Raw genomic sequence first — 14,758 nt, 5'->3', positions numbered from 1 at the left:
CTGCTATTTTAATTTCACATTATTATTTTGCTCATTCTCAAATCATAAGATCGATAAATTGTGTTTTTTTTTTATTTTCAAAACATAAGGAGTAATTTTTGAATTACCCGTTATTAATGATTTTGTATCTATAAAAAAAACATTATAATATATCAAAATTTTCAAATATTAAACCAATGGCATTGTCTTTGTCAGTGAAGGACGATTGTGTATTCATCAGCAACCTTACTAAAATAGATATGTAGTAATTTCTCATCTGGGACCGCATAGCGCAGTGGATTAGCGCGTTTGACTTCGGATCAAAAGGTCGTGGGTTCGACTCCCACTGTGGTCGATCCTCTTGAATTTTTTCCTTCAGCACTTTCTTTTCTTTATTGACGCTGCGACGTTAGTATATTTCTCCATTGTCTCGTTTAGCGACTTCACTAGCAAAGGATAAATTATAAAAACACCCTTTAAGGTTATATCCAATTACACAATTTTAGGGACGAATCAATGAATGCAAGTTTAAAAATGTCGGACAAAAATTTATATTCATATATTAAAGTTAGAAACTTTGGTTTCACACCGCCACTTTGTTGGGGAGCCATTAAAATAATTGGAAAGATTAGTATCTACCCAAAAATCGACATTTATATATAATTCTAAAGAAAATTTAGAAGGTGAACTCCGATGAAAAAATGACAAATCGTGAAAATTAAAAAGATATATTAGACCAAAATGCTATCTTAAAATATTAAAGGACAAAAATGCTGGCAGAAATGAACTAATAGAAATAAAAGTTCCAAATTTAAAATATTATGTGAGAGATATATACTTTTTGCAGCAAAAAATATGAACTCAACAGATAAAAGAATTGAAATCATAAAAATTAAAAAGATATATGACCAAATTACTACCTTATAAAATTAAATGAGAAAAACATCAAATGTACTAAACGAAAATACATTTAAACTCCATGTTTTAACTGTTGAATTTTGATGTGAGGTCATATTTGAATTAAGCTAAGATTTGAAATGGATGGATTTCGAATTCATTTTATTTGAAATATCTTATTTAAATTTCAAATTCATTTGCCTAACATTGTAGAGGATTAAAAAAGATAAAACAACTAAATTACTGGGGAATCTCACATCCATCATAAATACTTTTAAAATCTAATGAATTCAGTGAAGGATTTAAAATTCTTATTTTTTTTGCGAGTTGAACAAGTTAGATTGATTTGACCATGGATTTTAAATCCACAATACTTAAATCTAACAATTCAAATACACCCTTAAGGATTTTGGAATAAATTATTTGAATTTATTTGATTATTTGAACTAAAGTTTGTGGTATATTTGTAATTTCTTTTGATAAGAAATGACTTAAAATACATTTTCAAATACTTTTGCTAAATTCAAATGCTTTCATCCAAATATAATTGTGTAGAAGCTGAAATTCCGGTAAACTTAGGGTTACTTGGCAAAAACCAAATAACAATGCTCACTAGTCATGATCATATAAATAAAGAGTAAATTAGAATTATATTATCTGAAATTTGGCATAATTATGAATAATATATTATTGTTTGAAAAATTATAAATATTCCATATACATAAAAATAATTATATAATGCTTAGACAGTTAAGTACAAATTATTACTTTCTCCTAACTGATTCTTCTTTTTTTTTTGTAAGAAAGAAAATATTTGCAAAAATATAAAAAAAAATCCGAGGATGCATAAAGTAAATAATCATTTGAGAATAACAGTTCATAAAAATATTTTATAAAATATAAAAAATATATAAAATTATAATTTATAATCCAAATTATTATTTTAAGCAGTTAACCATAAAAATTAAATAAAAACTAACAAAATGAGCTCGTTGTTTTACCGTCATTAAAACCAGAAATATTTGTAATTTTTCAAACGAGTAAATATTTATAATTATGTCAAATCTCATACAAAGCGATTGCAATTTTCGTTTAATTAAACTTCCACTTTCTTCATATACTTTTTGATCCATTCTCAAGAACACTGAAAACCTTCCTATTTTAAAACATTGATTGATGTTATCCAATGAGAATCTGCTTCTGCTGAGAAAGGAAAGTATAAATTGGAAACACAGAAACCAACTAACCAGGGTATAAACATACCGATCCAGAAGAGGCAATTCCAGAATTTTCCAATTTGTGTGGATATTGTTCATGAAATCAAGAGTAAGGTATTACATCAAAAGGAAAAAGAATGCAGCAAGTCCAAGGAGAGAAGGAAAGACTAGAATTGCTATGATCAGGGACCTGCTTTTTCATAAATCATTTGACAACATTTTATGTTTAATCCAGAATCTTTAACATCCAAGAAAAGTATGGAGATGGTTTACTCACATAGGAAAGTTCTGATCATGAGAAACAAAGCAGGGAGATTTGACAGAGACAGAGAGAGCATAGCATATACATAACAGAGATAAAAAATAATCAAATCCTCATTTCTTGCTTAGCCGTTTCATTGATGACAATGGTAAAGGCTCGCAAAAGTCGAATGGGAGTAGGAGAAAGAAACACATTCATCTTCCACAGTTTCCAGAAAAAGAGGCAGTAAAATACCAAACCCACCCTATCCTCCTCTACTACATGCATGAGAGCTTTTCTGCCAAAGTAATCTAGTCCACAAGCCACTGCTGCTCATTGACTAATACTCCCAATTCTGCACTCCTTCTTTATATCCAAATATCATCTGTTAGTTACCAGCTACTCATATTTCATCATTCCTGTTACCAGCTACTCTTTTTTCATTGATGCCAGTTGGAATACTTTCTTATCTGAAGACTGATAAATGAGCTTTCAACAACTTTCACTTGAAGACAGGTCCACAACATTCATCAATATGCACCACTTGATACAATTAATTGGATCCAGAACATGAATGGAACCGAGCCACTTCGCCTGTTTTAACGTGGAAGCTGGCTGTTGATAGTATTTAACCATGGATTTATCATGTATTCACTTCAAAGAATTCCTGGCTGTGCAGTATCCATAAACTATGGTCTGATTAGGCCTAAATAATATGGTACCTGTTTGGGAAGAATTCCTTGTAGTATATTTATACGGGGGGTTAAAGATTCTAAATCCTTTTAAGTTTTTGACTCAAGAGCACTAGCTCTATGCTCCAGCATTGCCGTCTTCAGGCCTAGCAAACAAGTGTATCATTCATCCAAAGAGAGTAATAACAACAAAAACCTGGCTTCATATTTTGTATTTGTTAAACCTCTGAGTATGTCTGTTCCACTCTTCTCTTCTTCCTCTTTGCTAGTTTCTGTATCCCTGAGGACTTCTGCTGCCACATTTGGATGTGCTTTGCTCTGCTTTATCGCTAATAAACAGCCTTGTAAAGCTCATTCACCACAACTACAATTATTCCATTGCACAGCTTTGAACCAGCAAGATTTGATAGCATACTTTTCCCAGGTTTTGGCAAACTTTGAAATGATTTTATAACTTAATCTATTTGCAATTTTTTGTTACCATCAGCTTAGAGACATACCAAAAAGCACAGGTGCATACACACATTCACATTCATGCACATGCTGGATTGCTATGTCATATGTGGAAGAGTAGATATAAAGAAACTGGGTATGACCGGATAACTTGTTTTGCGGTATATGTAGTCCGTTGATCTACTAGGTTGACTTCCTCAGTCGCTGAGAATAGCATGATGAGAAATAAAGGAAAAGACCTTCAAGATCTTCAGTAAAAGGAACACAAAGGATCACTGTACTATGTCACACACAACTCACAGCTACTAAATATCCTTTCACTGGTTCTTTAGGACTTTATCTAGAGCATCAAATACACCTTGTAAAGTTACCTCCTCTACTATCACAACCTTGTCCCTCGACTTTGAGCCGGAACCTATTGAAACTTGCCTTTTCTTCACCCCAATAACCTGCTCACAGGAAATATGTAATTATGGAAACATTCCACTAATCATAGCTTAGCGCACACCTAAGAACAAAAATGAAGAATGCAATATGGAATTTTTTTGAAAATGAAGAATTAAACAGCAATAATTAGTCACAATTGCTACTTATATGACAATATCATCTAAGGAACTCTTTACTGAAAATGGAAACCTTAAAATGAAAAAGAAAAAGAAAAGAAGAACAGGAATCCCCACAAACTTCTAAAGAGAAACAACCCATTACTTCAAAAAATAAATCCAATAGTAAACGCATATACATCGAACTCAACCAGGAAAATATAATTACCGAGCTAATGTAATCAAGAAGTGCGGCGTTAGCTTCACCGTCTTTAGCAGGGGCGTCAATCTGCACTCCTAATGCCTCGTCATTCATATCTGAAGAGTTAATAAAAAATTGTACAATCGATTAAGAGATGGTTTAATTGCTTCAGTTAGAGTATTTCTTTTCAAAATTAAGAACAAAAACGGACGATCACCGGTGATGGTGGCCAGTTTGGAACCGGGCTTTGCGTGGATGGAGATGGCGACGGAGGAAGGAGGGACGGCGCGGAGGCACGCGGGGTACTTGGAGTTGGACGGAGGCTGATTTGAATCAGCCGAATTCACCTTCGATTTGGTTTTCTTGCTCGGAGCCATCAATGTTCGTCTGGGAAACAGAGAATTATTGTTCAAGTGCACCTGATTTAGTAATGTCAATAAGCACAAATCAAATTGCTTTTGAGTCTCTTAAATTTAAGGGATAATTTCACTAGCAGATTTGTTGTAATCATACCTATTAAATTTGAAAATTAGATTTAGTATTTATGAAGTTTGTTTCTTATAATAAAAAGATAACACTATTTATCAAAATTTAATTTGTTGGTATTAAAAAAAATTAATGAATTTATTTCATTCTATATTGAATTATTTGCATGCCAAATAAGTTTTTTTTTTTTTTTCTAAATCACTTTTATAACTTAAAATATATGTGATCACGCGCATTCACGTGTACGGAATTAAGGGCAATTCAGTTATAAAAAGATTTATTTGGCCTTCGGGATAAATATGAACTTTTTTTTTTATAATATTAGCAGATTCAGTGAATTTTTACAAACATATGAAATTTTTTTTGTTAGACAAAACAAATCTCAATGTACTATATATAATCTTCAAACCACAGGGATTTTACGTATAATTACACCACATCATGGGAGGGGAGTATAGTTATCCCTAAAATTAACTTTTCTAAATGTTTAATAGAACTTTTCTTAGATTTTACATAATTATGAATCATTTTTATTGTTTGAAAAATTAGTAATATTCTCTGATATTTGATAAAACATATAATCTTTGTATAGACGCCTACAATTGTCAACTTTATTGTAATTTTTTCTTTTTAAAATAAAATTAAAAAAAAAAGAATTTGACCACTTTGTTTATTTTGGTTTACACGGAGATTTTTGTCAATTCACCATAATAGATTAATTAAAATCTAATGAAAATCAACGTATTAAGTTAATTGTTGGATTACTGTTAAAATCAAAAGTATTGATAATTTTACAAACAATAATAGGTATTTATAATTATGTAAAATTTCATGAGAACTCATTATAATTTACTCTCTTTTAGATTGAATTATGAGATTCTAAATTAAGCATAACATGACCATAAATGAGCAATCTAATTTGAGGCCCAAACACTATCCCAACAAGATACTTAGGAGGCCCAATGAATCAAGACACCTTGGAAAGACCCTCAATAACCTTTGTCCTAGGATGATATTGTAAGCTGAAAGCATGTCCATTACGAGGAAGCGGGTCATCTTAGTTTTTCTATTGGGCTCTGCCCCTAAGGCTAGGGTGAGTAAGATCTGCCCTCGGGGTTGTACTACGTCTCTTGCAAAATCGTATAAAGATGTGTCCATCGATTCCAATGAGGTATCATCAAGCTCTATCTGCCAATAAACCTCGTAGAATAAAATATTTACAGAACTACCATAATCCACGAAAATATATTGAACAATGTAATTAACTGAAGTAGCATAGATAACAAGAGTATCATTTATGGGGTAAGTAAATTCCTTGTATATTAGCAGGTCCAAAGTGGATTGCAGGAACCCTTGTTGGTTCTTTACAGTCAATTTCCATGCCTCTAATCCAGAGTCCCAATGAGTAGGTCATCTTGCTATCATGTAGATTACTCATTTGGCAAGGGTGTTTTCTGGGATTGACTACTCAACAGGAACTTTATCCATTATGTGCTCCCTTTTAGAGGGATTGGCCACCCGTTCCTCACTTTTGCATCAGTGGGAGCGCTCCTTTATTTGCTCGCTTCGTCGGTCTCTGTCGATGTAATCTTTAAGGTAGCTATCAACGTTTTATCTCCTGTCTTAGTTGGCGGTACTTGTTGGTATCATGTCCATATTCTGTTGATGCCTGCAGAAATATTTGAATTTAGAAAGTTGAGTCACTTCTCAAAACTTTTAGGTAACTGCTGAGCAGGGAATCCTTCTATAGCTATGAGCACCCATGTTAGTTCTTTAGATCGAGCAGGGTAAAATAGTCTTGTGAGCTCCCCTCTGTTCCTGCGAGAGGAAGTTCCTTCATTGTCTCTCCTTCTGTCGTGCGGATTACCCTTCTTCGTTAGTTGAGCAAATATCAAAAGTAAAAATATTAAAGATTCTTTAGCCCTCTTTTAAATTATTAGTAAGAAATTAATGTTGTACAAAAAAATCATCATTAAGTATAATGTCATGTATCTCAATTTCAATATTTTTGTTCTTTTTCTAGTATATTTTTAGGTCATACTCATGTTAGAATTCTATTTAATCAACAAATACAAGTTTAAAAGATAAAAGAGATACTAAAAATAATAAATCATTTAAGACTATATATATTATAATAATAAATTAGAGTTAATTACCTTTAGACTTCTCTAAAAAAGTGAAATTATACATTTGCCAAAAAAAATATAAAATTATATTTTTACCTCTTCAAGAATTTTTTGTTTACAGCTTTACTCCTCCCATTATGATTTGAATGAAAAATATCAATTTCAACAAAAAAATATATAGACTTCTAATCTTACGCATTATTTAACACCGTATTTATTTCCCCTCTATTTTTTTTGGGCTGACCCAATGCATACCATCAACTCAGTTATACTAAACAAAGTCTATATATGTCAAACTAGTTGGCCCATGAGCAAGTATATATAAGGTCCACAAAGTCCTTTCTTATACTAAACTAGCAGGCCCAAGAACAAGTCAATTATCCAACTGTCACATCATCAAACAACTAGACAAACACATCATACAGATAGCCAAACACCTTGGGTCACATCACCTTAAAAGTCTCTCCCACAAGCTCCTAGCCATCCGATGGCCACCCTGCTGATAACCAACAAGTAATTGAATCCCTGAAGACTTGGGCAGACTGGGCAAGGTTCAGTCAACTCTTTTAAGATAAGTCCAAATTTTAAGATTCTTTTTTTTTTATTATTATTATTATTCAACTAACTCACGTAGCTCTCCATTGGTACTGGATTCGCCCAACAAATCTTCGAATTATGCTCTATAAAAGCTTATAAATAAAGGTTCTATGTAGTCATTTAGTAATGTTTCTCCTAAAACTCATATTCTCACTTGCACACTCAATGCTCTCTCGATTTTACAACTATTTTAAATTTATATTTTGCACCCCACACAAATACGTCACCTTATCACCATATTTCACCATTATTCTCACTTTGATTCAAGTTTCCTACTTATTTTATTCATTAAAGCGTTAATGACTTAAACATCAAAATATTAACATTTGTTTTGCATGACTAGTCCTTTATTAATGTTAGGATTTATTCAAAGATTTTTCAACTCTTGTGGTGCGGCTGAAACTTAGTAAGCATAAAATATAAAAATATTATTAGGTATTATTGTTAATAAATTATACGAAATATTGACTAATCTTAACGAAAGATTGCAGTAGTAAATAGAAAAGTTCAAAAGAAATTGTGAGTGTAATTTCAATTTTTTTTAAAAATATAATTTATATTTTTAGAAGGGATTCACGTCTAATTATCCATTTAAATGATGCATTACAACGATTCAATTAATATCTCATATACTATAAATATTTATATAAAATAAAAAGATAAATAAAAGAAATATTAATAAATTTTTAAATAATAGAAAAATATATCAAATTGAAGAGATTTAGGTGTAATAAAATAAATACCCACAGCGACTCCTCAATTTTCCCCACAACCACTGAGACTAAAAACATGGCTGGTAACGGAATTATTTTCCTATACCATTATATATAAAACGCGGTTATTTGAGGAGGAGGGCCATAGGAATGGAGGAAATGAAATGGGGGAGAATTTCGAGAACAGTAATTTTCAGGAGCAATCTCTGGGAGATTACGTTTTGAGGTCAAAACTTGGAGAAAGCTCTCTGTCGACGGTGTGGAGAGCGGAACACAGAACCACCGGTGAAGTGGTGGCGCTGAAGCAAATACCCCTGGCGAAGTTGACGCGCCATCTCAGGAATTGCTTAGACTGTGAGCTCACATTCTTGTCCTCCGTCAACCATCCCAACATCATTCGCCTCCTTGATTTCTTCGAAGTTAGCATCCGGGCTTTGCTTTAATTTGTCCAATTCATCATATTCACTAAATGAAAATGTATAATCGATGAGCATTCGATCACTTCTATTTGTTTTGTTTGTTTTTCGTGTCCTCTTTTCCTATATTCGCAGGAATTATGCTTACTTGTTTAGAGTTATTACTATCTTGTTGGTTGGAGTGACTTAGCTCTTGTGCTGGAAAAAAACTGAGTGTTCTTCGTCTAGTACTGATTTTTGCCCCTTTGCACATTGTACACGGTTAATCTGGTTTATTTAAATTGATCTTTGACAATTATTGTAAGAGCTTTCCGTTGTTCTAGAGATATGTATCTCTATAGGACAAAGCATATAAATGCATAAGGTGGTATTGTCAACTAGAGATATGTGAAGTCGGGTTCGGTTGACTTCAACAAGAAATGTAACCTGGTTCAACAAGTGTGGGTTGTCAAATTACCAAGTAGAAACTGTTTAATTTTCCTTTAAAACCGAGAGGTTTAGATAGGTTGGGTTTGGGTCGGGAGGTTAGTAAACTTGAACTGCAGTTTCCTGTATTTTTAACTCATTTGTAGTTGTAACTTAAATATAATAATGATAAGGAAATAAAATAAATTAATTTAAAAAATGAAATCAATAATAAGGAAAAAAAAAAAAAAAACACTTGAGCTAAACAGTAAGCATCATTAAAAGAAATTAAAATCTCACTATGAGATGAAAAAGTTTTTGAAAATTAAAAAGATGTATATACCGAGAAATGAATAAAGGATATTTATGGTGTTGTATATGTGTATATTTGTAAATTATATATGGACATATTTTTATGAATGTAAATGTAGATATGTATGGAGCGGGATGGTTGAAGGCAAGATGGATTGTTAATTGTTGAACCAGCTACCCCTCAGGAAAAAGATAGCTGCTTCTATTATTGAAAGATTACTGTTATTTATAAAAAGTTGAAACTTATGAGTTACAGGTTGTTTGATGTAGTTTGAGCTGGTGGGTCTGGAAGTGGGTTATATATACCCCTATGTTGACTATAATATTTGTTGATTTAATGATTTTAGTTAAATCTAGATCTCTGTAGAGACTGATTAGAAAATATAATTTACTTGCTGCTCAGTACGAGGGCTCCATTATCCTTGCTTTGGAGTTCTGCGCGGGGGGAAATTTAGCTTCTTACATCCAGCACCACGGCAGAGTTCAAGAGTGTGTAGCTAAAAGATTTATGCAGCAGCTAGGTAAAATTTGACTCAGGAACTAACTTGACAATTTTTCTCATTTGACATAAATCTGAAATTTCTAACTTGCAGGTGCTGGTCTCAAGGTATTAAAACAGAATCACATTGTTCACCGGGACTTGAAACCAGAGGTGTGTCCTATTTCAAGTCAAAAAGATACTGTGCTTGCTCATGCACAAACTGTTAAAAGATGAATTTTCTTTCTTCTTTTTTTTTTGGTTGCATTGCTCTCTAATGGGCCAGAATATTCTTTTGTCTTGCTCTGACTGCAACCCAATTCTAAAAATTGCGGATTTTGGACTTTCCAGGTAATCTAATTATAATAGCAAAACTCTAGCAGGAAATTTTGATCTTGTAAGGAGCATACTCTTTGTCCTCCTTAATTATGTTTGTTTTTATGGAAATCAGGATTTTACTTCCTGATGAATCTGCAGAAACTGTTTGTGGGTCGCCATTGTACATGGCTCCTGAAATCCTGCAGTTTCAGAGATATGATGAGAAGGTTTGTAATGGTTTTACTTCCTGATTATATGGGAAAGGACTAATGCCGAACTTCTTGATAGGTCGATATGTGGAGTGTTGGTGCAATCCTTTTTGAACTTCTCAATGGCTACCCTCCTTTTCATGGCAGGTCTAGTGTCCAGGTAGCATGTGGCTTAAACTGGTGGAGTTCTACCTTTTCTTTTTTATTTAATAGTTTTTCCTGAAGTAAAATTTAAGAATCCAGCTTCTGCAGAATATCAAAGCGTCTACGTCTCTGCCGTTTTGTCATCTAATTCTTCCACATTTGCACCCTGACTGCATTGATTTGTGTTCACGATTATTATCAATTAATCCAGGTAAGTTCAGTTCATTAGTCTTGTCAATGGCTAGGGTCTTACCGTACCCATACTCCAAAAATAACTTTCATAACCATACCCAATGGGTAGAGGACCCTACCTCAACCTAGGCCCGTGAATGAGTGGGTATAGGTAGGATCTAATAACCTAAAATGCCAATGAGTATGGTAAAGGCTTAATATCCTACCATGAGTATACATATACTCTAATCCCAAAATGTTCTTTTGTCAGTTAATTTAAAATTATTGAAAATCAATCAACTGGATTTACTTAATATCTAAATTCTTTTAAATAGTATATAATCATTTTAGTCATATTTTTGTTTATATTGATTATGTATTGATATTTGACAAAAATTGCTAGAGTTTTAATCTTTGATTTCTTAATAAGTCAAAATTAACTTCTAATAAAATTAATCAAAAAAACTATATCTTTTAGAAAATAAGAAAAAATACAAATGGAACTTAAATTAGTTAAATTTGACTAATATATGGAATATATAAAATTTGTATGAACTTAAATAGTAGAAAAAAGATTATCAAATCAAAGTTCAGTGTGTATTCAAATGGATAAGAGATTTAAATGAAAGTTAGATATAATGTTATACTTAACTTCATTTAATATTTTTACCAATTCTTAGGTTTTGTTCTTATTTTGAACTTATCTTGATTTCATCATCAATTGATATTGGTCCATTATTTGGATAAGTTTAAGATCATTATTTAAATTTCTAATCAATTAATATTAGTCGTTATTTGGGCAAAGTCAAGATTATTATTTAAATTTCAAAGATGATGAGATCGCATATGTTGAAAATTTAATTAGTTTTATTTTATCGGTCGGTACGTCATGAAATGCTAATATGAAGTTAATTTAGTAACGTGTTCTTGTAATATCATTACGGAAAACAAATAAAAATTGCATAATTCATTTAAGAAATTTTAATTGTTTGGCTTTGATATAAATTTAAATTTGAGAAATTTTCTTTTTTGAAACATATTAAAAAAGAAAACAACTGTGTGAGATCCAAACACTACTCAAAATTTTTGGGTATAACTTGGGCAAGACCTAATGGGTATTCTATTAGGGGTAGGGCATGGGTAGGGTAAGAAAGAAATCACTATGGGTATCTGTTGGGTGTGGATCCGGGTAGGGTAACGCCCGGATAAACAACTTGCATATTTAATCATAGTTTGATGAGCCTATCCATCTGCAGATGACCGTCTGTCCTCTGAGGAGTTTTATCAACACAATTTCTTACAACTTTGAAGTCGGAGCAGTTTGTCCATCAATAGTCGTTGCAGTTCACACGAGAAGTCCCTATTTGTCTGTCATTTTGTTCTGCTTGAGAATTCTAATCTGATGTCATCCATTTGTTTCCTTCAAATCACATGTTAATGCGCTGCCATCTTGATGCTCCATTTACTACAATCTGTTAAGGTGAAAAAGGTCGAAATAAAACATGCTTCAACGTCAAACTCCAGGCATAAAATTGCTCCTGCAAGTTGAAATCAAGGGTGCAGGTTCAAGAAATGCTTCTATTCGGCCTTTCTTGCTCACTACTATCATGTTCCAGCAGGATAAAAGATATTGCATTGCCTAGCGAGTCCAAGCACTAGGGTCAGTAGATGTTTCAGCTGACAGGGTCGAGGTTTAGCAAATATTGCCAGGTAAAAAGGTCAATATCTTGGAATTAGCTGGAACGTCAATCTGAGATGCTAATATCACTGGAAGAGGCGATACTGCAGAAAAATCATTCTCTTGGTCTTTTGCACGAACAGTGGAATGGTCAGTTGAGCTCTACAAGGTCATTACTCCAAATGTTGATGGGATACCTCTGACTTGTAATTTCTTGTTTTTACCACCTGTTGGTGGTGAGGAATTCAGCGATCTATTCTAGGTAAATGCATAGGAGTCTCATGTTGTTTCATTAAGAAGTGTATAAAAGATTGTTGAGAAGTCTATGATTGATTTGATGAGTGAATGAGGCTTATTGTCTGTTTTGGATTCCATCTCTTCCTTCTCAGATACTCTATTTCCAGGTCTTCTGATGATTACTCCTAGTGAAGTGTTCTTATGTACATTAAATTCTTGTTGTCTCTGAATAACTTGCTTTGTCCTAAGAATTGTCAAAATTATGGATCAAATATTTCCTAGACTGAAGACAAGAATCCTAAACTTAAATTAGGTATTTTGGCAATTGTAAGAAAAAAGGCTGAGTTTGCAATTGAGAGTCATTGCTTGAGAAGAGGTATGCTGGTGAGGTTTTAGAAGAATGACAAAATAAGGTTGAGAGGGGTTTGCAGAAAAGAAGGCTGCACATGATTGTTTATGTATAGAAGTGGGTGAAATGGAAACTTGGAAGGACTTTGATGAAAAAATTCAAAGACAATCCTAAGCTAGGCGCTATAGAGTTTATTACTTGCAAGTTACAAGAAGACCTCAGACAGTAAAGGCAACAAGGCCAACTAGAAGCAGTGTAGCAACTTTGAAGGTACCCAACGTACTTTACAACTCATCAAGATTCAATTTATTAACTTTGATCCATCAGATTGCAGATCAATCAGTTTATATCAAACATAAGATATATACTCTAGTCGATTGCATCAAGGCTGGAATTGCAAGTTCATTAAGGCTATCTCATCTAGTCACCATGCAGTTTAAGACATTTGTATTACAAGTTTATCAACATTTAAGTTAGGACCCTATCCTATGCTATGGTGTTCAACACAGAACGACAATTGTGATAATGTTAATTAACGTTGGGATGTTGACAGTGGTGTTGATTTTACCCTTATCTTTATTATATGCATTGTCGTTTAAATATTTTGTCATATTTGAATTTATAAATTATAGAATCAAATCAAATATACTTTTATTATTAAATATTAAATTTTAAAACTGTGAAAAAATTACAATGATTACATTGCAAATGTTGTTGCAAAGAAAAAAGATTTGCAACGGATTATCTTTATAAAATGCATTGCAATTTTGCAATAACTTCCATTGCAACGGATTTTAAAAAAATATTTTGTTGCAAATTTTGTTAGCGGAATGTCGCTGCAATATTACAACGACTTCCGTTACAAACGTCGTTTTAAATAAAAATTAATTATTTTGCAACGATTATATTAAAATATTTCGTTGCAATATTTGCAACGAACTGTTGTTGGGAAAACACATTGCATTATTGCAACGATTTTTCGTTGCAAATATCGTTGCAAATAAAAAATAATTTTGCAACAAAATGGCCATCAACTTTACCATGGATATACCATTGCAAAATATGAAAAGTCAAACTTTTTAACGACGCATTTTGTAATTGAAGTTTACAACCAACAAAAACTCATTGCAAAATTTTGCAACGGCTGAAAAAATCGTTGCTATATAGCAGTGGTACATATAGCAAAAAATAATATTCCGTTGTAAAAGTCCGTGGTAAATCTATTTTGCCACGAATTTTCATGAAATTCGTTGCTATAAGTTTGTTTATTTTTTTTTTGTAGTGAGTTACATTGTCATCTCCTGAGATTTAGTATAATTACACATATATCTTCTAGGATTCTATGAAACTAAATCTAGTACACGTGGGGTTCATTTTCGTCCAACAAATAGGTCTCTCTATTGGTCAAAAGTTAACTAATTTGCTGACATTAGCAAAAAGTTTGAAGAAAATTCATATTTACATCTAATTGATTTATTAATAGCTTATTGCAGGTCAACAAATATTTTCTTATTAAACCACTCTTACACATTTTCGCACGCACTAATGCATCAAAGAGGTACATTTTCACTGTTATAAGGTTGAAATCCACCAAAGAATCTATTTTTAAAATATATTTCACCACTTTTTGTTAGAAATCTCAGTTCTTAATAAGTATTTTTAAGGTTTAATTTCTTTAAACTTATTTTTAACTCATAAGATTAAATTACAGACTTAGATTTTTTTTTTATTATATTTCAAATATGATAAGTTTTATAAAATTTATTCATAACTTTGATTTTTGTTTTAAATGAAGAAAAATAGACTATTTATTTTAAATTAAGCAATATATTATTATTTTATTCATAAGAGTTAATTTTCATTATTCAAATAAATTAATTACATCATACTCAACAT

The 14,758-nt window shown here is 32.1% G+C and overlaps 2 protein-coding genes and 1 non-coding gene across 7 annotated transcripts; 2 read left to right on the top strand and 1 right to left on the bottom strand.

Moving 5' to 3' along the window:
- Window positions 1-260: 260 nt before the first annotated feature.
- Window positions 261-334, top strand: TRNAR-UCG (transfer RNA arginine (anticodon UCG)). Its single transcript has one exon. It is a non-coding gene; the product is annotated as a tRNA-Arg (tRNA).
- A 3,364-nt stretch (window positions 335-3,698) lies between these two features.
- LOC105178115 (uncharacterized) lies at window positions 3,699-4,686 on the bottom strand. The gene is made up of 3 exons (XM_011101482.3): window positions 4,441-4,686; window positions 4,251-4,339; window positions 3,699-3,928 (listed from the first exon to the last, which is right to left on the bottom strand). The coding sequence occupies exons 1-3, from the start codon at window positions 4,598-4,600 to the stop codon at window positions 3,797-3,799; spliced, it is 381 nt and encodes a 126-aa protein (XP_011099784.1). The 5' UTR covers window positions 4,601-4,686; the 3' UTR covers window positions 3,699-3,796.
- A 3,510-nt stretch (window positions 4,687-8,196) lies between these two features.
- LOC105178117 (protein kinase family protein) lies at window positions 8,197-12,650 on the top strand. 5 transcript variants are annotated; one of them, XM_011101484.3, is made up of 8 exons: window positions 8,197-8,564; window positions 9,682-9,799; window positions 9,872-9,930; window positions 10,043-10,107; window positions 10,208-10,301; window positions 10,363-10,443; window positions 10,536-10,638; window positions 11,855-12,650. In XM_011101484.3, exons 1-8 carry the CDS (start codon window positions 8,310-8,312, stop codon window positions 11,905-11,907), a joined length of 828 nt encoding a protein of 275 aa, XP_011099786.1. In that variant the 5' UTR covers window positions 8,197-8,309; the 3' UTR covers window positions 11,908-12,650. The 5 variants fall into 5 exon arrangements, with proteins under 5 accessions (XP_011099786.1, XP_011099785.1, XP_011099787.1 ...); XM_011101483.3 differs by having other exon boundaries at window positions 10,527-10,638; XM_011101485.3 differs by lacking the exon at window positions 10,536-10,638.
- The last annotated feature ends 2,108 nt before the right edge of the window (window positions 12,651-14,758 follow it).

The sequence above is a fragment of the Sesamum indicum genome, linkage group LG9, assembly GCF_026168435.1.
Source record: "Sesamum indicum cultivar Baizhima isolate 11 linkage group LG9, ASM2616843v1, whole genome shotgun sequence".
NCBI lineage: Eukaryota > Viridiplantae > Streptophyta > Magnoliopsida > Lamiales > Pedaliaceae > Sesamum > Sesamum indicum.
This window is presented reverse-complemented; position numbering and strand designations above follow the sequence as displayed.